Source organism: Cupressus sempervirens, chromosome 10, assembly GCF_028749045.1.
Source record: "Cupressus sempervirens isolate cs-2001-9-10 chromosome 10, ASM2874904v1, whole genome shotgun sequence".
Classification (NCBI taxonomy): domain Eukaryota; kingdom Viridiplantae; phylum Streptophyta; class Pinopsida; order Cupressales; family Cupressaceae; genus Cupressus; species Cupressus sempervirens.
In genome coordinates this window covers 854,485,491-854,511,562 of record NC_143127.1, presented here as the reverse complement: position 1 = coordinate 854,511,562, position 26,072 = coordinate 854,485,491, and the positions used below count along the sequence as shown (strand labels likewise).

General features: G+C 33.6%; 1 protein-coding gene across 5 annotated transcripts in view; it reads left to right on the top strand.

Annotated features, from left to right (window-relative positions):
• LOC149536696 (sporulation-specific protein) overlaps positions 1-26,072 on the top strand; it is a 72,604-nt gene that overhangs the window by 20,833 nt on the left and 25,699 nt on the right. For 2 of the 5 annotated variants that reach the window (XR_016357916.1, XM_089806916.1), the window contains exons 1-5: positions 19,011-19,509; positions 23,582-23,782; positions 24,028-24,150; positions 24,509-24,546; positions 24,702-24,813. Coding sequence is in view for 4 of the 5 variants with exons in the window: in XM_089806916.1 (XP_089663042.1) it covers positions 19,432-19,509; positions 23,582-23,782; positions 24,028-24,150; positions 24,509-24,546; positions 24,702-24,813 (552 nt within the window). In the remaining variant the exon portion in view is untranslated. Of the gene's footprint in view, positions 1-7,953; positions 8,909-19,010; positions 19,510-23,581; positions 23,783-24,027; positions 24,151-24,508; positions 24,547-24,701; positions 24,814-26,072 lie in introns of those variants that run through there. The other 3 variants (XM_089806919.1, XM_089806917.1, XM_089806918.1) reach the window with 3 other exon arrangements.

The following is a 26,072-nucleotide window of genomic DNA, read 5'->3' as shown; positions in this document are numbered from 1 at the left end:
GTATCAAAGCTAGATTCAATACTTTTAGAATAAGTGCAGTTGAATCATGTGTCCATGTTAATGAAAAATGAAATCTATAGATGCATTCCTCATATGCACTTGGCCGCTAACACATTGAAAGAAGCAAAGTCGACATTCAAACTATCCTGCAAATAAAGGATCTAAGTCGTGCACATATCAAACACCTTTTTCGTAGATTGATCTCTACAGGGAAAATTATTATTACATAAACAACAGGGGACCAAGATTCCAATGAACATTTACATTATAGTATGGATAAACTATCAGCATGGGCAATGATGACATAAGCAATATAACACATCCTCATCGAAAATATATTTTATGAAGTCTCTGGCTTGGTAAAATTCATACGTAGGAGTTCCAAAAGATTATAACGATTATCTCAGTCATGATAAAGCATAATCGTACGACCCAAATCTATCTATATACAATGATATTCAAACATAGTTGGGATACAGACAATGAATGAGTTAACTGAGATCTACGGGAGATTCTTCTAGAGAATGTAAAGGTGGAACTTTCCTCTTCCAATCGATGGACGAGGTATCCAAACTTTGAAAGCCACAAATTTAAATTTATATATGACCATATAGTGAAAAGTAACTAAGAATTACAATAATTAAGAATAAACTATCTCCTTGTCATAAAAGGAATTTGGAAGTTATCTAGTTGTGGATCTAGACTAGCTGGAATTGGTGTGTGGTAACTAGATCTTGTGGGATCTTGCAGAATTGGTATAGTAGTTGTTGTTTGTATTTGACCCTAACTTGTTTAGCCGAGCATATTGCATGTAATCAGTTATTTTATGATTAAAGAGTTGTGATTTGGTATCAAATCTTGCGTTGTTGTTGTGTTTCCGTTGTGTGTTGGTTTGTTGGGGGTTTGGACATCTCCTTTGGGGATTCTCCTGCCTTGCACTGCATCAGGTGGTATCAGAGCAAAGGTTGTTCCTGATTGTGTGGACAGATTGCTAAAGCTGAGGCAGTTTACACTAGGATTTGCAGAGGAGGTTGATCTTGTGGCTGATTGATCTTCTGGGTTGATAGGTCTGTTGCTTAGGGTTTGCTAAAATTTTAGAAAATGCCTCCAAGAAGATTAGACCCTAAGGCAATTAATGATCTTAGTGATGCTGTGGAAGAAAGGGTCTCATAAAATATTATAGCAGAGTTTAGATATGAGATTGCATTGATGAAAAGTGATATGATTGCTGAAATTGTAAGTGCTTTAGGTGGCATACCTAGGCATGTGGGTACTGAAGGTAGTTATGAGGAAGTTGCTGAAGACTTTGAAGTTGTTGGATCTAGTGGTGAGGACAAAACTAGTCGTGCGAAGAGACCTATTGGACTAAGGCTGGTCAATTTGCTCGACTTGGATCTCAGTTGAAGCTGAAGCATAAGATGGAGGTTTCTAATTTCTCAAGTACTTTGACTCCTGAAGACTTGATTGATTGGATTGGTGAATTGGAAGACTACTTTGAGCTTGGGAATATTGAGGATCCACTCAGAGTGAGGTTGGCACAAACTAAGTTGAAAGGACATGCTACTCTTTGGTGAAAAGAATTGCAAAGAGATAGAGAAGAGGAAGGTGAAATGAAGATCTCTGGATGGAGATTGATGGTGACTAAGTTGAAGGCTAAGCTCATTCATGTTGATTATGAACTTGAGTTGTGTAAAAGACTGCAGAATTTGAAACAAAATGATATGTCTGTAAAAGATTATATTGAGGAGTTCTACAAGTTGACTATTCGGTCTGGTCATAGAGAATTTTCAAAGGAAAAGGTAGCTCGGTACATTAATGGTTTAAGATTCAATATTTAGGATGAAGTTGGTATGTTGAATATTTCTTCAGTTGAAGATGCTTATCAGTATGCTCTGAAGGCAGAAGATAAGTTGAAAAGGAAAAGTCAAGGTAATGCTAGAGGGAAGGAGAAGTAGGATAGCTTGGCATGAGCTAAATTGAGTGTTGAAGGTGAACCAAAACCCGTTGATCAGAAAACAAGAACAGGTGGAGGTGGATTCAGAGGTAATTGTTTCAAATGTGGTAAAGAAGGGCATAGATCTTTTGAATGTCCACTTAGCAAGACAACCATTGTTGTGAATGATGTTGTAGTTCAAGACAGTCAACCTGAGCAAGGAGAAAATTTGTTGGCTCAGCGTGTGCTGGTTGGTGAGAGGACATTGGAATCTTGTTAGAGGACTAGTTTGTTCAGGACTTGTTGTAAGTCTGGTGGCAAAGTCTGCAAGGTAATTGTGGATGGTGGTAATACAAATAACCTTGTTGTTGAAGAGATGGTTCATAATCTTGGTTTGAAGAGAGTGAAACATCCTTGTCCTTATAGGATTAGTTGGTTGCAAGGTGAGCATGCTTTGGAAGTGAGGGAGCAATGCCTTGTTGATTTCCAGATTAGGTGGTATAAGGATCAAGTGTTGTGTGATATTATGGACATGAATAGTTGTCATGCGTTGCTTGGTAGACCTTGGTAGTATGATTGTAGGGTTGTGCATGATTGTGTCAGGAAGTTTTCCTTGATTCCTTTACAAAATGAAGAACTTGGTAGGAGGAACCTGAGTATTGGCAGGCAAGTTGAGTTGGAAAATTCTAAGAAGGTTGGAGATCAACATGGAAAACACACCTGTAGCACACCTGAGATGAATGTGAAGAAGCAAAAGAAGAACAAGGGAGAGAGTGTACAAGTTGAAGACTTGGAGGATATGTATGTGAAGAACCAATTTGGGGTTTATGTGTTGAATCCTAGAAGATGTTCTTCTAGCTACTGAGAACATCTTTTCAAGCCTGGGGTATCTGATGCAGGAGCATCCTAAGCTTTCTGGCAATCCTGCATGTTTGGAGCGATTTTGGTTAAGTGTTGTGGAGCTTGTCAGATACTAGTGTTCAACATACACTGGGAGCTTGATATGGTCTATGGAACTCGGCATGGTCTCAGAACTCGACATGGTTTGGGAACTCGACATGGTCTTTGGTTACTCGACACGATCGCTGGAACTTGGCATGGTCTCTGGAGCTCAGCTATGCTTGGGAATTTACTGGTGCTCAGCTTGGTTTTATTGACACTCAGTTTGGTCTTGGTTCTGTTGGTGTCAAGTTGTCTGTGAGCCAAATTTTGGCATTTAATTTATGTATGGGTATTTAATTTAGTGTTTTAGCTGACTTTTGGCTCAACCTATATTTAATGTAAGGGATTTAATTTAGTTTGTAATGAGCTGGGCTGACTTGTGGCTTAGTTGGGTATAAGAAGGGGTCTTGTGGAGTCTTTAGGAAGGGGGCTATCATTCCAGCTTGGAGAAGGGGATGAGGAGTAGATACAAATTTTGAAAAGCTAGGGTTGTGGCTTAGGAACTAGAGGATTGCTTGGTGGACCTGAGGGTACAAGTGTGAGTTCTTATTGGTGTTCTTATCCAGTTGTGGATCAGGACTAGCTGGAATTGGCATGTGGTAACTGGATCTTGCAGAATTGGTATCATAATTGTTGTTTGTATTTGGCCCTAACCTGAATAGCCTTATAGTCAGGCATATTGCATGTAATAAGTTATTTTATGAATAAAGAGTTGTGATTTGGTATCAGATCTTGCATTGTTGTTGTGTTTATGTTGTGTGTTGGTTTGTTGGGGGTTTGGACATCTCCTTTGGGAATTCTCCTGCGTTGCACTACATCACAAGGCTATTCATTTTCTTCCTTCCATATTTAAAGATGAGAGTAAGAGGGTATCCTTTAAGATACAATTAAAAGCATGCTTAATTCCAACTCTTTTAAATTTTACTACTTCAAGGAACTCTTTCATATTTTTAGAAATCATGTCTTGTTTGGGTTTATAATTTATTTAGAGAAGCATTAATTTTTTTTAATGTTCCATGACGCAAATGACACTTAATTAAAGACATGAAATAGATTATGAGTTCTCTTCTATAAAGGCAATATAGTGGTTTTGGATTTTAATTGGTTGTTTGATGGGTTTGAGGGAGGGAACAAAGACAATCATTTGTGTTAGAACAATGTCTTGTTAAGGAAGGGCTAGTGAAGTTGGGCCAACATGCGAAAGAGTTACATCAATATTTGTATCATAGGAGGACCAACCTTCAAGAGGGGAAAGGGTGAGGTGGCGGGGGGGGGGGGGGGTGGGTAATTTTATATATAGTTTGAGCTAATGTTTATTTGTAGTTGTGTCACGATAAAAAAATGTATAATGAATCCAAGAAATTGTGAATAGCGATAATATATAGCATCCTAAGGGACATTTAAGCAAATAAAATAAAACAAAGTATTCATTGAGAAGGACACAATAAAAAAAATTACACTCACAAGATCAATAATAATTATGGATGCCTTAGGAACCAATCTTGGTCCACTAGTCTACAACATTGTTGATTTTCTAGACAAGAGGATACGACGAGGATACAATCTCCTTTAGTCCACTCAACATAACCAAGGACTTCAAAAACACCAACCTACAAATATGTTGCATATTAGGTAGATTAGAAACATGTCTAGGTATGGATTGGAGAATTATGATCACATCGCCCCATCCCTAAGGCAACATGCCAAAATGCATTCATGTGATCATTACCCAAATATTTATGAGATTTTTTTTTTGTCTCTTGAAAAATCATTATGGATAAGTTAACTTTAGATCATTAGTCTTCTGCTAGTATCACCATGCTTACTTATTGGTGAATTTTTCTTCTTAGCAGTACCTTTATGTCATTGTATTATATGTGATAATGATGCATGCACTAGACAATATGAGTGAGATATGTTATTTCTTTGGTGATGTAGTTGTTATTATTTTAAAAAAATTATACTATCAAGTTTTTCCTTAGTCCTTTGGATTGGGCATTACACATTAGAACTAAAGTCTAAATATTTGACTCGATAACTTCATGAAGTTCTAAAGTATCAATAATAAAAGTATTTTTTTAATCATTTAGAGAAATGTGAAGTGAGGATTGTTGAAGTTGGTTGATGGACAAATGACAATTAGTAGGACATGGCAAGGAGGGTGAAGGAAAAAGAAGGATCTTTGGGTTTCATTGAAGGGTGATCTTTGATTACATGCCTGTATTTATGATAATAAATATAGAATTTTACTTGTTACTAAAGTTGATTTGTTTATTTCAAATCTAATGCCAAGAATTTTGATGGTATTTAGAAGAATTTGGGTCAAAACTATTCAACATAGGCCCTAGGATGAATACTCAAGCCAACAAATTTATCATTATTCTATATTTAACCAAATAACCCTAACCATCATTCACACATTCTCTTTTAATTAATGACATATTAATGTTAAGAAGGGGAAACTCAACCCACGTCATGTATCTAGATCTTAAGGAACCCTCGAGGCGAAAATCAAAGTTCTTGGCTTACAATTAAAATATTTTAAAATAGATAGTTCATGTTTTCTTTTATAAAAATGCTTGTATGTGTTCAATGAAACAGTTATACCCGTTTTGTAGACCTCAGTTAGATAATGCCCCCTCTCCCTAATTTTCTTATTGTTTCTAACCCACTTATACAATTGATTTTATTAGGGTTGACTTATAGCGAAAAATAAATAAAAATTATATAAGAACATTCAATTATGACTTCAATGGTGTCAATGACTTGAGATGAAACTCATAGTACTTACCTAAACATAGTTTGATACAAAGACATATCTCTAGTAGCCTTTAAGTCAAATTGAATGTTTGCTTTAGGGGGAATAAGTTGAGAAAGAGATAAATGGACCCACTTATGTCTCAAGCAGCCACTCTAGAGCTTGTGGAAAGCCTAAGTTGACATAATGAGAAATAAAGGGAGAAACCTTAAGTGTTTAGCAAAATAAAATTTAACATGTTATAATAGGACTAGAAAGGACACCATTTACATGAAACATTCATATTGTCTTTCTTTGATTATTTTATTGATAATATAGTTTGTTGGACTAATGACTTCAAAGTCAATTTTATTATTGTCAATGTTTATTTTTGCAGCAGTTAACCATTACTGTAATTAACAAAACTATTTAGAAAGGTGTTGATTTTCATCTTTCCTCAATAACAAACATAATAGTATGACATAAAGCATCAGAAAATGATAGTGTTGTGCAAAAGAAGATGCCAATCTAACATAACAACAATTCATAATAGTTTGAACACATGAATGTTGCACTCAGATCGTCTTAGGATGGATACATTGTTTCATAAGAGCTTATCTGGTCAATACATTGTAATTTAAAAAAAAACATGAACATAAAAATTCTACAATTATGAATTACATAATGGAGTGAATCAACTAAGACAGTTCTAAAAGAAATTTTTACCTTTATCCTTCTTCGCTTAGAAGTGCCTATTCTAGATTGTCTCTCTCTTGTTCATTCCTTTCATCTATACATACATTTTTCAGATAAAAAGGGATAGAAAAATCAAAAAGATTTTATATCCCTTACGTGGTAGAGCTAGTAAAGTCATTAGTTAATTAGGAGGTCACAATCACAACAACAAAATAGTTCTATATGTAGTTGGCACAACAATGTCTTAATTGCTAATACGAGTTAGGTTGAGACGTCCTAAACCTCAATTAAATGTAAAAATAATACACCATGAAAAATAAACTTTACAATTGATATAAACTATTGTCACTTAACACTAGTTGTAATCAAGAGGAAGGGATAAGGGGCTCATCCCTTTATGAAGAAGATGAGGATATGTATTGTGTTAAGTTTAGATGGTAACCAATATGATTAATTTGGGGGGGATTATATTCCACGGTGAAGTAGAGGCCCATGAGGGTCCAACTAAGAATCATTGTCCATTTTGATGGGACATCATCTCATGCCCCTCTTGATCATTGTCATTTGACGTTAGGTGTAGTAAATAGAAAAGGACAAGGGACTCATCCCATTATAAAAGGAAGTAAGGAGTACATACTTTTGTAGTGTTGAATAATATGCAATATACGTTTTTTTTAAGAGGCAAGGGCTCACGTATATCCAACTTACATAACATTGTCCATTTTGACTAGATGTCACCATGCCCCTCTAAAAGTGTCACTTCTTAACTCTTGGGGTTGTCAAGTAGAAAAAGACAAGGGAGTCATAAAAGGTGATGACAAAGACATACATAATGTATCATTATTGAATGGTGAGTTGAAGCAAGGGCCCATGAGAATCTACGATAAGAACCCACAAGAATCCAACTAAGACAATATCACCCATTTTAAGATGATGTCATCCCAACCCCTTTGGAAACCTATTCAATAGTCATAATAAAATAAAATTCCCTCTAGAAACTCAATAGATATGGTCCCAAAGATATAAAATATCATCCCTAGCTAACTTGTTATTGTAAGTAAGTGTCCCTAGATACGAGAATTGCTATGTAGTTATATAAATCAAACAACATACATCTAGACACATGCCACAGTGCATTTTGTTTTAGATAAATGAGATGCATTTTATATGAGTACACTATTGGTTCCCCAAATACATATCTAAATAACCCTTGCAAAAAGCCTTCCTCCCTACATGAAACTAGAGCTTCCAACGTCAAAAAAGAGTTATTCAATATAAAAATATAGTCAAAATGAGTTATTCAATATAAAAATATAGTTGGAATGAGTTATTCAACTCATTCCGTACATTATATCATTATTGAATCACAAACTAAAACAAAAGGCCTCTAGAATCTACATTATATCATTATTGAATGACAAACTAAAACAAGTGCCTTCTAAAATCCAACTAAGAAAGAGACATACAAGGCGCCTCGTCTATTATGCAACATATATGCACCACTATTGCAGGAAAATATAAAAGACTCAGAATATTTAACACTGACTAAAGATGCATATAAGTTGCTCAGTAGCCACTCGCCTTTGAACCCATCCTCCTCGTTCCATGTGCTCCTATAAATAGCCGTATAACACACAAAGCATTCACTTTTTCAAAGCTGAACGGCTGCTCTCCACGCTGGCTGGCCCCGCCCATGTGATCGGGGGCTTTAATTTCCTCTGACTGCACTGGCGCAGGGCCTGTACCCGCCATGAAAGAGCATTTGCAGCGGCATCATCAGCAAATGCTACGGCCATGGTGATTCCTAACACGCCATGTGATCCTGTCAACGAGCCGTATATGTTGGCAGTGGCACGATAAAAAAGCCTGATAGACTCATCTTCATTTTCAAACAAAGTTTTGAAAACCCTGCGCTGCTTACGTCCCTCTGATGGAGACTTCTGCTGTCTTGCACTCTCTTCTACAAATCAACTTGCACGGAACGGGAAATTTGGAACGCCGTCTACTTTCCGCACACTGCACAATATTTAATGAAACCCCGGTTTAAATACTGTTTAAACTCAATGAGCAGGAGGGGCTGTCTTAGCGGGAAACGGTAATCATTTCTATTTAATTACTGTTCTAATCATGGCTGTCCTGATCTAGACATTGTCAGCACTTGTCGTTATTTTATCTTTTCTGTGGATAGATTTCAGAAGGAGAGGGTTTCGAATCTCATTTTCAGTTTGAATTATTTTGGAGTCGGGGAGAAATTTTACGGAATTGCAGGCTAGGGCTTAAAATTTTGGAACGAAACTCACAAATTAATGTGAATAGACCTTGGATCGGAGGTTTTGTGAGCTTAAGAGGTAGATTCCAAGTACATATTAAGAGCTTCGGTTTTATATTATTGTTTGGAAAGGCATTTTTGCCGGAAATGGAAAAGGCTTCGGATCGAAAATATTTTGAATTAAGGTGATTTACGGCCTGAGATTTAAGGAATATAGTTGCAATACGGTCAGACTAAGGTTTGTAGGAGCAGGATGCACGGTGCGGCTAAATGGAAGGCGGAGAAGAACAAGGTACAAGCTGTCTTCCGCTTGCAATTGCAGGCGACACAGGTAATTTTTGTAAGGACTTTTCAGATCTACAATAGTTATTTGCTCTGCATTGCATTATACTGCCGATACGTGTTATTCATACCTGATCTTTAGTTTCGCAGTTAGCTTTAACTGTTCTTTTTGGAAGTTTCGTTTGATTTAAGAAATAAATTAAGCATTCGTACCCTTTGCTCTGAGCAAAAATTTCGACTTTATCATAGCGAAAAGAACTTTTGCAGTCAGCTTTAACTGTATTTTAGAAAGCTTGCTTTGATGTAAGAAATAAACTACGCATTCATATAAACATTTGATCCGAGCAAAAAGGTTGGTTGGATTACAGTGAAAAGGAAATAATCTCGACTTCTTTTATTTCAAAATAACGGTTCATAATATCTCAATAATACTAGATTGGATCACAGAACTATACACACAATCAAATATAAAAAAACTCGAAATTCAATAACATAAACTTTGAAAAATGAGTATTCTTAGTTGCAACTCAGTTGCAGAACACCAATGTTAACAAATTTCCCAAGCGTGTCAACTCAAGTTAGATAGAAAAACGGTATCGATAGCATTCAGAGCGTTGAGAGTCTAGACTATAAAGCAAGCTGCCTTTTAAGTCTCACGAGCCTTGCTATCTAAAATAAAATACTGTTATTTACTGTGAAAGCATTTCTGGATAAACAGGCTATTGAATCTTGTGAGTGAGACCTTAGAACAAAGTAAGCTAGAATTTCCAGTGTAAATTGTACTTGTCTAAAGAATTCACTTGGTATAATCGCTCTACCAAAAAAACGCGAAATTGGAGCAAACACTGAATGAAAAACGAAGCCCTTGCTAAAAAAGACACAGCTCGCTGCAGCATTGATCTGGCACACTCTTACTAAATTCTTGTCTTGTCAAAATAGAGTGCAGAGTATTATTTTTTCAAGTGCGTGAGGGAGAGATGTTCAGTTTTAGTCTTAAAATCATAATCTACAAGATTGAAACTCGCCCATTAGAATTTTTTATGGATACAAAATATGCGCTTATAATAGTTGTAAATTATTACTTTCCAACAAGAAAATGTGTATTGTTTGCGCTCTTACAACTCACAAGACTGTTAAGTATGACTCGACTTTTGTTATGCTCAAATAATTTGCAACAGTTTAACACTACAACTGAACAGGGAACTGTAGTGCAGAAGAATTACAACTTTTCATTTGGAAATTTATGTATTGGTTAGCCAACTCCCACTAGCTTTAGATAAACATGATATTTAAAGGACTATGCGAGAGGTTCTATCGAAAGGGCCATGGAATTCAATAATTTATACCAATTTAACATCTCACTCGAACAATAATGCACAATAATTACTACTTTTTAATTAGAAAGTATGTATGTGTTAGTCAAATTATGGAACTCATTCATAAAGAAGTATTGAAATATCTTTAAAGTTAAAACTGATTATATTCATTAATAGCTAAGCTATAACATTCTTTGAGTTTTTTTAAAAAAAAATTACTATCACGTGTGTACATGTGTATGCAATATATGTATCAATTGTAATTTTATTATATCAAAGAAAATCAACAAATTATGTTAATTCTTTGACGGTGTTTAAAAATTAGAATGAAAGCTATAGTTGAGATCAAGTGCATTTTTAGTCAAGTTAATTTGTGCTTTGACTCATAATTTACTTTATATTTTTTAAATTCAAATGTTTTAACTCTAGTTGTTTATTGCAAGCTTTGAGTTGGACTTTCATTCTTTGCATTGGTTAATGTTCTTAAAAATCAGAAATGATAATCCAATCATACCCACTTGGCTAGAAGCTTCAAGAAAACAAGTGTAAGCATAAATCAATCTCAACTTTCAACATATTCTTATATGACTCGTTTTTAATATTCTACACAGTACGCAACATTCATCTTAAATGAAACCCTTTACATTGTTTATATATATATATATATATATATGTTAATGAATAGTAAAAATGGTGAATGTTAGGGTTTAAGAGTCAAGGATCTACTACAAGATTCATGCAATTGGTCAAGAGTGAAGAGGTTAAAGTTTGGGCTATAGACACATTCATAGAAAGGAGTTTGATACTTCAACATGAATATTTAGGAGAAATGAAAGAGGTGGATGTAACATATGCATGTATGGAAAGTGTGACACCGACTAGAGTAAGAGAAAGTAGACGGTGTAGGAAAGACAAGTTGGTAGGGAAAGTTTGAAACATTGATAAGGTAAAAGGAGATAATTTGGCAAAAGAGAATATTGGGATGAAAAGATCTAAAAGTGTGATAAAAAAACTCAAACATAGATGTGTGAAAAAAAAAATACTATACTTAAAGAAAAAAATATCAAAATAGTTGGAATTGATCAAGATTAACTTGTTAAGAAGAAATCCCAGTTCCAACATGAATAAAAAAGTGACATAATAAAACTTTTTCTTTTGCACCTTACATACATGCCTAATCCTTTAGATTAGATATTCAAGCCTAAGAGTGGTATTCCAAAACAAGCTCTTTTTTAATTTTAATTTTTTTTTTAAAATAAAATATTAGCATATTATAACATGCTTATGTTATGACCTAGAGTTTCTAATCCATCTCAAATCATAACACAAACACGTTATGTATATTTTCCTTAAAAATATTGAACAATTTTTAGTCCCCCCATCTTGGTGCACATACTTGTATATTAAATTGACTTTTGAAAGATTATGATATAATAGGTTGGCTTACCATGTTATTAGATCTGGGATTTTGCCCCAAATTCACGAAGTTCAATGAAATTATCTCCTCATAATTTCAATTGATTTCACTACAATTATTGAAAAATAAAACTCTCAATTTTGTCTATTTAGGTCAACTAGAGAAGATTACACCATTTCTCCTTCCCTCTATATACTAGGTTGTGAATTCTTGGGCTATTTACTAACTAACAATGCCTCTTGGTGTCCTATAAAATATCTATGAAATGGGAATTATGCTCTATTAAATTATAAATGACTGATTTTGGTATTTTTCTCCTCATGTTAGAATTTTAGGAGCAATCAATAATCAATTTATCTGATGAATATTAAATTTCTTCCTTTTATTTTAGGTCTATATATATCATCAAGGGGATGAAAATCAATTCTATAGGAGAAAATTTATCATTCCATGGTTAGCTAACACAATATAGTTGAAAATGAACACGCCATAAGAAAATGTTTGAATTCTATAGATTCCCTTTTTCTTCGTGAGTTTTGCTTATAGTGTTTGAATTTATGTTACCAAAACTCTCTCCTAGGTAAATTTTAAATTTATGATCAATACTGAGCTTATAACTACCCATGCACATTTGTATATATCTTATTGAGCTCTTAATGAAGGGTACAACTAGATATGGATATATTGCTTTAAAACATTTTTTCTTATGTCAATGTTGAAGGAGGTTTTTGATTCCATTATTTTTCTTACAATTGTTTTGTTGTATGTAATAGGATGTGGGTGCCTTATGATATTCAAAATATATGGTTTGGCCTTATGTGCTAAATGGGTTGTGCATCCCATTGAAGCGAATATAATTTTCTGAGTTATAAGGAACACAATTTTTACAAGTAGATAAGCTTGACAAGTCTAGGGATTCTAAACCATTTGTAGAGTTTATTTATATTGAAATCATAATCACATTTGAGTCGAGAGCACTTGTAAAGCTTGAGAATACATTAAATCACATGACTTGCATGCCCTAGTTATTCTTTAGAAATAACCAATAATAATAGCTAGTGGTGTTATCTTCTAATTATATATTTTTTGATGTTCCTTTAGATGATAAAGTGACAAACCAATGTTAATTATTAAAAAAAAAAAACTATTGATATATATTTTTCTTTCATAATTAGTATCACTATTGTACAACAATAGAAGTTCTATCTTAATCTAACTCGCTAAATAGTATTATTAATGCCGATAGGCATTCTACAATGGTAGAATGAGGGAGTGAGATGGTGTGAGTGTGTTAATGTTAACTTTTATTCTTCTAGGTTAAATTTGACAATCATCTACATGTTAAAAGTTTAAATCTTATTATAAATAGAATATAATTTTAAAAATAATTTAATAAATACCACATAAAATATCCATTTAAATTATAATATTTGGAGATATAAATCATCCATTTTTAAAGAAATTAAAATAAAAAGATTAAGTTAGTAAAAAACTAAATAAATAGAGATAAAGGAAATATAAATAATTTTAGATGTAGTAAATTAAATTATAATTATTTTGTAGTGGATATCTATCGACATTTCTTTAGATACATTTATTTAAGATATCTATACTAGTATAGTTATAGGGATAACAATACAACCTAGTGGATATCTAGATGCTAATAAATGAGTAAAACAATTGTGTATCGATTAACACTGTAGACATATATGGAGCCAAGTATTTAAATAAAAGAAATAAAGTTAAATAAATTTAAAATAAACACACACTAAGAATAAGTTAAGATGGATTGTAGTTGCCCACCTTGTAATGCATTTTTCAATGAATATAATAGTATTGCAAAAGAAGGAAAATTAAAATTGAGATTGTAAATGGGATTACAAGCTTATCAAGACTCTAGTTACTTTGAATGGTGTTTGTATTAGCTCATCAGAACAATGGTATTTGTCTAGAATATAGAGGGAGGCTAGAATACTACTCCATTATGACTTAGAAGTGGGAACACTCTTATTTCTTCTTTGAGGATGCATACATACAAATGCACCACACTTGACGAGAGGGAGTAACATGTACTAATTCGTTGGATCAATGTGCAATCTATAATGACGTGGGGCTATGCAAGCCAATAAATTGGAGGACGGTTCAATCTCTAACATGTATGTATCACCAAAGAAGCTTGATTCTTGGTGGAGACTACATCTCGTGGTGCATGTCACCTTAAATCTTCTACAAGGTGATACTTTAGCCCCCTAGGGTGTGGGGCTATAATTGGTTGGCTGAGACTATAGTTTTGGAGAATAAGTGTGAGCAATTGTGCCTAAGTGTAGTTACAAGTGAATCTCTTCGTTAAATTGTTCAAGGGTATGGGGCGCGATCCATTAACCCCCCTAAATGGTTTAAATCAATGTAGGTTATGTGCTTGTCATCGAACCACTCCAAGGTCAACACAATTTTTTTTTGAGAAAGAATCACTAGAACATTCTTGTCTTGATTTTACAAATTTTTCTGGAGAATAATTCTTGCAACATCTATTTGCTTGGTGATATTTAAAATGGAAAAAGCAATTGTCCTAATGAGCAAGAAAAAGGCCTTTTTGTGTAGGCTGAAGTTTATAATTTGTTTATGCTTTAGTCAATCTTAAAAGTCAAGTCAATAGTAAATGTAAACTAAACCATTGAGTTGGATGTTGACATAGATATAACCAAAGAGATCATTGCACTAGATTTGCAAATATGTCGTCTTCTTAATCTAATTAATAGTGTATCAAATAATGTTAGGACAATTCATTGAAATACATGTCCTAGACACAAATTTGAACAATTTCGATATGCATGTTGATGTGTAGCTGCTATTATTTAAGATTGTCAAACATAAGATTAAAAAAACTTGAAAATATAGAAAAGGTATGAATAGTTATGATGGTCATAATGCTTAGAAGATATAATTATTGATGCCACCTAATAATAAATACTAATTATTTTTTGAGATATATCAATATGAAGATACAAAAACATACCATAAAGGATAGATTGGAAGAATGAGCTTGCTTTTTCAAATAACTAATATACTATAATAAGTTATTAAATCCTTTCAATCACTAGAATAAAAATATATCTTAAAACTTAAAAGATTAGAAAAATATTAAAATATCAAATAAAAAAGAAAAAAATAAAGATACACTATCTTGAAATGAGCAACACCATAATTACTTTATTAATAATAAAAATTCTTTTATAATCAATGATATTGACCATTTGTTTTTGGTCCTACATATATTTTTTTACAACACAAATTAAATGAACCAAAAAATTCTATCAGTTTGCCTGCTTATTTCTTGAGATTTTAAGAAAATAATCATTTTTTACGAAATATCTTAAGGTCGTTCGCTTTCTGCTTTTTGATCTTCTTGTGGAAGACCATAGGTTAGGTGATTGACAGAAAACGGTGGAAAAGGTAATTGACAGAAAAGGGTAACGGACCCACAGCTTTTGTGAAGAGAGCGAGGGCGATAGATTTGTGTGATGGAAAAACTTCCCTTGATTGGTGCGGGTTCCTTAATATAATCATGTAACTCAGTTTGCTGTGTACAGCAAACTTAGGACGAACGTAACACGGAACCATATTACGCAAGCGGAAAGAAACAAAGGAAGTCAAGAACGAGTGCTCCATCGATGGGACATCTCTGGATAACTTGTGTGTTGATATCCAGCATTCTTGCAAAGTGAAAGAGAAAGAGACACGTTCAGATGCTCTGTTTACAAACACGTCTAATCAATCGAGTGTCCGAAAAGACTGGACACGTGGAGGGGGCTGTGGTAGCCTTCATGGTTCAACTTCATTATCTCTTCCGTCTTCTCTTGTTCTTCTTCACTCTTAGGTGTAGGTATTGCCCCCAACCCACAAGAAGAGATTCATTCATCGTACGTTCCACAGGATTTATGAGTTTTCCCAAAAAAAACAGTTCATATTGTGGGCCTCAAAGCTAGCCACGCCACTGCCCTCCCCTCCTACGTGTTGTCCAGTGATTTTATTTTATCGGTTTGGAAACTATGCTTTTGACTTTACCCCTAAAATCATGATAATCAGTCAGTCGGTTCCCTAAAATCGTGATAATCAGTCACCTAGGTTTATAACATACTTATGGTGAATGATTAGGTTTGATAGATAAAGGAGGTAAATTTTTATTTTGGGTTTTGGAAGTATATTTTTGACTTTATTTTTAAAATTAGGATTAACGTTGTACTTTTTGAACATAGCCATGGTGAATGAGTAGGTTTGATAGATAAAAATGAGGTAGATTTTTATTTTGGCTTTTGAAAGTATGTTATTGACTTTAATCTTAAAATCAGGATCATTAATCACATAGTTTCGGAGCATAGTCATGGTGAATAATTAGGTTTGATAGATAAAGGAGGAGGTACATTTTTATTTTGGGCTTTGAAATTGAGTTATTTTAGACTTCAAAACTATGTTTTTGACTTTACCTCTAAAATCAGGATTATCCATCACTTAATTTTGAAATATAGTCATAGTGAATGATTATGTTTGATAGATAAAGATTGAGGTAGATTTTTATTTTAGGTTTTGAAACTATTTTTTTGACTTAACCCCTAAAACCAGAATCATCAGTCACATAGTTTTGGAATGCAGTCATAGTGAATGATTATGTTTGATAGATGGAGGAGGTAGATTTTTAATGAGGAAGTACTAGAACAATTTTTTTTGCATGAAATTATTATGAATTATTAGATCTTTACAATTTATGAGACTAATATTTTTGAGTTTGAAGATGTATATTTGTTTTGCATGAATGTTTCAGATCATATCCTGTGATCTATCATCCAAATATTAGAGAGTTTAAGAAGATGGAGATTATGAACAATTTCTAGTGACTAGCTTGAATATTTCTAGATTAATTGTGTAAATATATTTTGCATCAACGTTTTGTATATTAGTTGTGCATATCCTAAATGTCGATACAAAATAGATATACATAGGTAATCTAGAATTCTTCAAGTCATCATTATGGACCATGGAAACTTAATGTCTTTGACAAATATTTTTTGATTCTAGTTTTGATTGTGTAAGTTTGTGAACATTAACATTTCATATCATTGTTCACGATCCTTATCTCCTTAAGCTCTCTAGTATCCTAATGATGCATCATAAGTGTGATTTGAAACATTAAACCTCAAAATATAAAACATACAAATCTAAAACCAAATGACATTGGCATTTTTAAAGTTAATATGTTTGACATGTAAATGAATATAGTTATGAATATGTCTTGTTAGAATCAATTAAATGTGACAATTGCAAAAACAGTCTAGAAAGCAAGATATGATTTCAACAATTCAATCACTTACATGGATCTATAATCACAAAATCTTAAACAAGAATGCATGAATGTTAAAAAAAGGCTAGAAAGAAAGACATGATTTCAATAATTAAATCACTAGCGTAGATCAATAATCAGAAAATCTTAAACAATGAGAAACTAATATCTCTTCTCATTGCACTTGTTAAAATATAACAAACTTGATTCCTCACAAACTTTTAACATAAAATTGTTAACATCATTTTGTGCATGAGTGATCTCTTTTATTGATAAATACTTAATTTAATATATAAAGCACCATATTCTTATGACATTTATGATAATACATTTTACATATCAAACAAAATTGCCAATAGTCATGACGTGGTCTCCATGTATATGATAAATTGTTTGCTCTTTGTCACATTCATATTATTGTATCACCCCCGTGCAAAAAATATTTCTACATTGATTTAGACACACGTAAAATTGTCATAGTTATATAATACAAATACATGCTTTATAAAATTCAAGAAATATTTAAAACTAACTTCTCTTGCTGTCAAAGACTTTAATATCAATTTATGAAAACACAAAATTATTCTACTTGGATAAATTTTTTAAACATTGATGATATATTTAATTGTTGCAAAACTAATCGATCCAACCCTATTATAATAAATGCTTATCTAATAGCTTTACATAAGCACACAATATTAATTTAAGTAAAAGTGTTCTTTAATTTTTATTAATTTATTTTTTATATCATGAAAAAACACACACAAATCTAAACTTGTTATATTGCTATACAAAATAGTTTTATAAAATAACAATTATAAAAGATGAATAGTATCATTCTCTTCACATTAAAATCATTTATTACGAGCATAAAAATTATCACTTCGTTTTCCTTAAAATTAAAGAGCTTTATAATGGAGCACTCTAATGGTATCTCTAAAAATCCCTTGGTAGTATTTCAAATGAGTCACAATTTTATACAACAATTTACTCAATTTTGCTACCAATATTCTATTGTGTATTTTTCCGAGGTAAACATGGGTCAATGAGCTCAAGAATTACATAGTTGAACATAGAAATATCACAATTTGAGATTTTATGAAAAATATCAATAATTTTCTTATCAAGTCCTCTACTTCTAAAATTTGATTGAGGTCCATATAGTCATATATAATGCCACATCAATATTTTAAAAAATAAAATTATTCAAAATAATCTAAAAAATGGTATAATTGTATAATAAATCATGTTTATTTATTTATATCCTATATAAATTATGTTTTTAATTTTTTTTTAAAGAATAAATATTTTAAACCACTCCTTTAATGCTCCTAAAAAGCTCATTTCGATCAAAACAGAACTACCCATTTACGTTTACATTATGATTTTTAGAATGTAACGCTTATAACTCTTGTAAATCAAGTCTTCTAAAATTGGTACCACCATGGCACTCGTGACCGTGGCGGTCACCGCTCAGTCCGTGGCTCCGTCCATGTGACCGCGTGATCCTCCTTCCCTTTTTAAAATCACGGCTTTCTCTATTCCCAATGCTACTAACCATGTGACGCTGTCAACGACTATAAATGCGCGCACGATAAAAAGCCTGCGGCGCCGATGATAATGTGGCACCTTACCTTTGTTTTTCGAATTATGACACAGCGATGAGACCCCTGGTTCTATTTTATCTACGTTCCGTCCCTGTGTCTCCCTATGTTCCCTCCATTCGCACACCAATTAATTATATCAATTTCTCTGCCCACCGACCACTTGCAACACAAATTTTCCCGGGTCTCCCGTATAATTCAATTTTGTTCTACGAGCTGTCATGCCCCCCGTCAATTTATGCCCATCTAGCCCGAATGACTAATTAATCTAAATAAATCCAAAATTTAGACCAAACCAATATGATTTTGTCTGTGTCGCGTGAGGACTACGTGTAATAATAATTGATTAATGATAAGAAGTTGGTGTGACTAGCAAACGCCAACTACTTCACTTTGTCTTCTGCACTTTTTTTTCCCACCTGCTGTCGTAGCGATAAAGATTTATTATTATAATATTTAGTCGATCGGCAATTTTCTTTGGTCCCGCTCTAGAGTTTGTCAGTACTTGCGATTATTCTATGTATAAATGGGGGCCCGATTTTTTGAGCTCAGCCAGACAATTTCTTTTTCCTGTGATTTCAATTTTAAGTATTTTCCTTTTCCCAGTACAGCACTTGAAGAGGTAAATCATGGAAATGCAGAAGAATGCCTTTAACTCAATGTTAATGAAAGGATTCTAGATTTAGGCAATGGGTACAAACCCTGGATCAGATATACCTTGAGCTGAATCGAAGTGCATATTCGACGTCTGTTTCAGTTCATTAGCTCGTTTTTTATGAATCTTTCTTTGCCGCAATGGCGAGGGCTTCGAATCCGAAGGGGTTTGAATTGAGGTTGTTTATGGACTGCGATTGAGGTACTACTGTCGCATTAGGGTAGACATACGGTGTACAGGGCAGAATGCATAGTGGAGCTAGATGCAAAGCGGAGAGAAACAGAGTACAAGTTGCCTTCCGCTTGCAATTGCAGGCGACGCAGGTTTTTACGTTCTTTTGGCTTTTCAGATCTGTAATTGTTGTTATTTTCTTGCATTGTATTTCAGTGAACATTTGTCTTATTTGGGTTCGGTCTTAGCTTACGCATCCAAGTTCTGCTGCATTTTCGAAGGATTTTGTTTGACAAGAAATAGATGAAACTTTTAGATTATTTGAGCGAAGAAATGTTCGCGCAGCTTTTCAGAATTTCAATGATTTGGATGACATTGAATCGGAATGGGTTTTGATAGTAGTTTTGAAACATTTGTGATAGGAGGAGTTTTGATTCCAAATTTGGTGGTTGCGGATATATTAGTTTGAATATTTTTGGATTTAGTTATCTAATTCGTTTTCCATTAACGTCTTAGGTCACATCAATCTATCATCAGAATATAGATATTAAGAATATAGTATCAAGAAATAAGAAATGAGAAATATAATGCGCATGGCGACATGAACAACTCGTAAGCGCGGCTCTGTTGCGTTCATTTTGGCAATCGCTTTAGTTATTCAGAATGTCAAAGCTGCAATTATTTTTTATTTTAAGATCAGCGACAGGATTGATTCTATCACCGTTTAATACAAGTGAACTGTTGGTAATTGTAGTTTCAGCTGCAGAGCACCTATTTTGATTAATTTCATACTGAGACTTGAGTTAAGATATTTACTGTTGTCGAGTATATTGGAAGCCATTTGTGCTTTAAGCAAGCCGCTTCATGAATGTCGCGTATAGGTTAAAATCTTAGGATTGAATAATTAAAATTATTATTGATGCTCGTAGATAATGATAATCCCATGTCCTGTACAAACAAGCTACTGTATTGTCTAAGCATTTCTAACAAAACACAGAAGCTCTTTATAGCCTTCGTGAAATTTATTGAAATAATCTCAGAGGTTTTAATGGAAATTGCAACATATTACCTCAAAGAATTTAATTTAAGTACTCAAACATATTTAAACAATCCCCTCTACGGCAAGCACCAAGTTAAAAATGAAAATACTGGCAACCTAAACAAAGACCAGTAGATGGGTCGACACCAAAAGAAGAATGGGAGGCGAAAAAAAGGCTTATTCTGGACTCACGTTCAAAACCTGAAGTTGAGCTGACACCTAGAGCAGAATGGGAGGAGAGAAAATTATTATTCTGTACCTTGAAGCTGTGCAAGTTAAGAGACAATCTTGGAATGTCAGGAATATGCTGGTGTCAAAGTTAGACAGGATAACTTCTTGAAGGTTAACCCTATTTTACACCTGTTAGAAGAAACCGGAGTAAAGCGACTGTGGAATTTAATAAGGTCAACAGTGGATTCATAGACTTTTCTAGCGTCTGGACTTTTCAAGATACTTCGTAAGAAAATGCACATTCCTATATATAAGCTTGTTTATACAAATTTCCCTGTCATGATCGGGGGTGTGACACATGCATTATTACTTTTATATGGATTCATAGACTTTTCTAGCGTCTGGACTTTATTTATAATTGACAAGCTGGTGAAGACCACAGGTTTTAGGGATTGAATCCTATGTGAAATGGGTTATTCTGAAATAATCGTTGTCATAATCCTAGTAGCGATTTTAGCTAGCTCCAGTTAAGCTATACTAAAAGTTGGAAGTTAAAGGTAATGGTTGGAAAAGCTTTTAATATCCGTATCATTCTGAAATTTAAAATGCTTTTTATTGCATGGTTCTAACCTCTATCAATACGGAGTTTAAGCTAAGGTGCATTATGAGCAATTTCTGGTACTCATTACACCATTGTAAGGTTTAACAGAATCTTTGCTGGGTTAACAGAGAATCATGTTATGTTTAATAATTAATTAAATATCAGTTGCTATTGGTTCACATAGAATAAAGCTAAACCATGTTTTTGGTGTGGAGGAATCGAAATTACCCAGGATCCTCTTTGCGACTTCCTAATAACATGGCCATTATAATCTCCAACCACACGAGCTGCTCTTACTCATGCAAAGGTTGAAGGGAATAACTCAAACATGTAACCATTATCTGTGTCTTTCCGTGGCTTATGTGTCTAGTGTGTGCTCCATGGGCTAAAGCTAATCCTATTTTGGTTACTAGCATTTCATGAATAATTATAGTACATTTAGAATCTCTGTCTGAGTGTAGTTCTGTTGAGTCAAACAAAACTAACAAAATCAATGCTGATATCTGTGCACTGTTCACATATTATCTGACGAAATTCTTCAGAGAACACATAAGCTTTATTCAAATCTGAGAATCTCATTCCTTCATTAAATCTGGAAATCCTGGAAAAAGTTCTAGGAATGAGGGCATGGGAGCGAGAGTGGGCACAGATTGCAACCTGAGTTGATTAGTTTCTATTTTAATACATATGTTTAACTTATTTTTTAGCCTGAATTTTTAGGTCACGCTCTAATTGGTATATTAGGAACTTTTGATGGTTATTAGGTAATCAGACTGTATGTTATGATGAACAAAATTGTGAACACTAGGTGTTTGTATCCTTGGAAATATGAGAGGAACTGAACTTTCTCCGTGTTTATTGTTCCTAGGACCTAATAATAAAGTAAGGGTTCAATTTCATGGTGACAAACTTGAATGTGTTGCAACCAGACTAATTCATTGAATCGTAAATCAGTTAATTCAAAATACATAAGTAATGGTAAATAAGTTGCTTAATAGGAATTCTTTTGTCGATTGTAGAATCTGAACCTTTTTGTCAAAGTGAAGATAGTTTTGTCCATGTTCTTGATAGAAACGATTCTCGTATGCAACGAAATGAAGTTCAGCATACCATTTGCCTTTCAGGGTTATTATGTTTTTAGAGGAAAAAAGGTGGAAATCCTAGTTACTGCAAACACCAAGATCTATATAAGATTAGTAATGGTGAAATTGTTTCAATTATAGTACTGGTTGTGCTATAATTTGTTCCAATACTCATATCTATTTCTATTGTAATGCCGTTTACCACTTTAATTGTAAAATTGGTTATGTTGAAGGAAACTATCCCTGTAATTGAAGTAAACTCAATGGTCTGGTAACAATGGATGCTCTAATTTGAAAATTCGAATTTCCATGTTATGATCCATTCTTGCCCCATGTGGATGGTATCAAAGGTAGCTGAAAGCAGGAAGATTGTGACTGGATGGAGTGTCTGTGCCTTACTTGAAACTCTGCTACAATTGGAGCACCCATCATACAAGGAACTCCATTCTTAATAACCCTTTTTTCTTCTAGAAAGAGTTTGAAAATGAATATATTTACTTTTAGTAAACTTTGGTTCAAGTTTTAGAAAATTCTTCCTTTGTAAAATACAATTTTGGAATTATCCAGATGTTTGCAAGGTTTCTCTGTCTCTCTGTCTCTCTCTCTCTGTGTTGCTACCTTCCTGTTCATCCCTCCCTACACATTTATGTAACTGTTTAAACTGCAGAGACAATATGTATACACACAAAGGATTTTGTATTTCCTAAAGCTTAAATAAATTGACATTTTGAAAACTGAAGACAAGTGATGTTACAGTTCAATTATCTGGATCTACAGATTACTTGCCACTCAATCGCTAGCCACATAACATATAGTTTTTCTATCTCAGTAGGTCAAATGAAAATGTTTCTGAAGCGAGGCTCGCCACTATTTTTGGTGAGAGTGCTCAAAATAAGCTGTAACTCGTTCTTTAATATTTCTCATAACACTTTCCAAGACAGTTGCAACCAGGAAGTGTCTTTGAGTTAATTTATGCACATTGGAATTAAAGGTATCAACCAATCTTGCAAAGCTAGTAAAATTGATTTCCAATTGCATCTTGAGTCTAGACAAATGGAAGTTGCAGGTAACATAATATAAATAATTCCTATTGCATCTTTGTGAAAAATATGAATCCAATAGTAAATAATTTATTCTTCATTCTGTAACATTGTTGAATTTCACAGACTGGCAAATTGAGTCATATTGACCATGCGGAAATAAACCAATTGCCGTTATGTTTTAAAAATGACCATGCTCAGACAAAGTGACATAACCTACTAAGGTATTTGGCCCACCATAATATTTCTAGTTACTCTTCATTTTTGTAATATATGTGCTGATGGATTCAGGTGCCACAACCAGGATGGGAGAAGTTGTTTGTATCCTTTATTCCTGCCGAGACTGGAAAGGCTTCAGCTAAGACAACAAAAGTTTCTGTCCGCAATGGAAGCTGCAAATGGTCTGATCCAATTTATGAGACAACAAGGCTTTTGCAGGACATGAAGACCAGAAAATTTGATGAAAAGTTATACAAGCTTGCAGTTTCAACGGTACAAAATTTGGTGCCTTCATGTGTTTCCTGTGTCTGTTAGCTTTGTTTCTATTTCACATACAAGTTATAATTACGATGTCTCTTTTCAGGAAGGCTAACGCCAATTTGGGAAGGCTTGTAACTTGTGCTGTAACCAATTTCATGTAGAATAATGCTTCTTGATAGAATAATAATAATGCACTGATAAGTTGTTAAATTTGAATCAGTCATTGTGTGATTAACCCATAACTTATGTAATAGCAGGGGTCCTCTCGGTATGGCTATCTTGGGGAAGCTGACATCAACCTTGCAGATTATGCAGAATCTGTAAACCCATCAACTGTCTCTCTGCCACTCCAAAGCTGCAATTTTGGTACCATTTTACATGTTAGTTAGACATCTACACCATATCGAAGTTTCCTCTCACTATATTTAGTCACACTTGATAGCTTTCCCCTTTTAAATGTGTCTGCATTTAAAGGATGATAGCTTTCCTCTGTTAAATGTATTTGCATTTAAAGGATCAGTGACCATCCAATGTTTATTGAGTGTCTTAAATAAAGTACATTAAAAATTCTGGTAACTACAGATAGGAGAGCTGAGATAAAAGTATTAATTCACATGACTTTGAATAGACTACATCTCCTCATTTTGCCCTCAATACAAAAAGTAGAACAATAAAAAGAAAAACAACAAAGATAATGCATTGAGATGCCTTATAAATGTTTTTTAACTACTTTTGCAGGTTACGATCCAGCTACTCAGCGCAAAAACAGGATTTAGGTATGCATATTCAATTCCATGTGAGAATGACATTAGTTGATACTACACTCCTTATGGACTTTGGCTGAAAAATAGTTGCTGTTCTTTTTCAAATAAGATTATGACTACTTTCTCCATGCAATTTTGATAGTTCATCTTTCTTCTTAAAATGTTAGAGAGTTTGAGCAGCAAAGGGAGCTTACAGAAAGAGGTTTCCATGTTGGGGATGATGAACATGATGGGAGTGCATTAGTTTCTGAAGAGAAAATTGATGGCCATGGAATTAAGGTATGTTTGTCATGTTTGTGCAAAAACCCTGAAGATGTGGCATGGAATTACCTTCACTGTATTCTATCTGGATTGTGTGATTATGTCTGTGCTTTCTTAGAACAATTACACAACTTCTTAGCATTCGTCACTTGCCAAAAGGATGTAGGTAGATTAGTCAGGTGCAAAAGCCAAAATAATTTTTTATTTTTTTCACATCCTGGACTATATACCTGTTTAGTGCACTTCAATTTTATCTTGAAAAAGTGCTAGATGCACATAGCCAATTGTACAACTATTAAAATAGTTCCATGCATCTCAAGGATCCAGTAGTTGGAGTTGTTATAAAAACCATAATGATGGCTATCACATTTTGTAACCTAATACAGCAAAAGTACAGTTGTAGATCAGCTTTAAACTATGATGATCTGGTCTTCGTAGAATTCAAATATTAAGATTTTTTCCCATGACCTCTTACTCTTTACATACTGGTTCTGTTAGATCTTATAAATAGCAATAAACTAACTATGAGTCATATAATGTGCACTTAACATTTCAATAGTGGTTTCCTAAAGTAATTGTTTTTAACATTTTAGATTGTAAAAGTCCTTAGAAGATGAATTTCATGGGTTTTTACATTTTGAAGAAAAATCTTCATGCATCCTAACGGATTAGCTCTGCATACAAAACTGCTAGATTTAATGATGACCTTTGAATCAAAAATTTAATTCAAAGGTAATCCTTGTATCAATATGAAGAGAATTATTAACTTATTACTGTTCACAACATTCGGTGATGCTTTCTTGTTTCAGGGTAGTATTTTTATTCATTATTTTAAAATCACGATCAAAGTAGAATATTTTATGTTTCATTAAATTTGGAGTGGAAAAGAATTCAAGATGTTTGGAATTGGTTTTGGATAAAAATAGCATATAATAGAAGAGGTATAAGGATTGTGCATGAAGATGAAAAACATTTGGGAAAGGTTTCTTCTGCAATGTGAAGCATGCCAAAGCTTTTATATGTTGTTATTGAGAAGTATTTTTATGTTAAGAAAGGTGTGGTTATTTGTGCTAGCTCTTTCTTTATTTAGAACGTATCTAAGTTTTGACATCATGTTAATGACATTCATGCACTTTAAGCATTACAAGGATTATGCAGTATGTCGCCAACGATAATTTAAATAGTCAGTCCAAATTTGGATCTTAAGGACAAAATTATTTATCCAGGAATGCCACAGCACCATGAAAGACTAGGAGATCAGCAAACTCAAGTGTCTA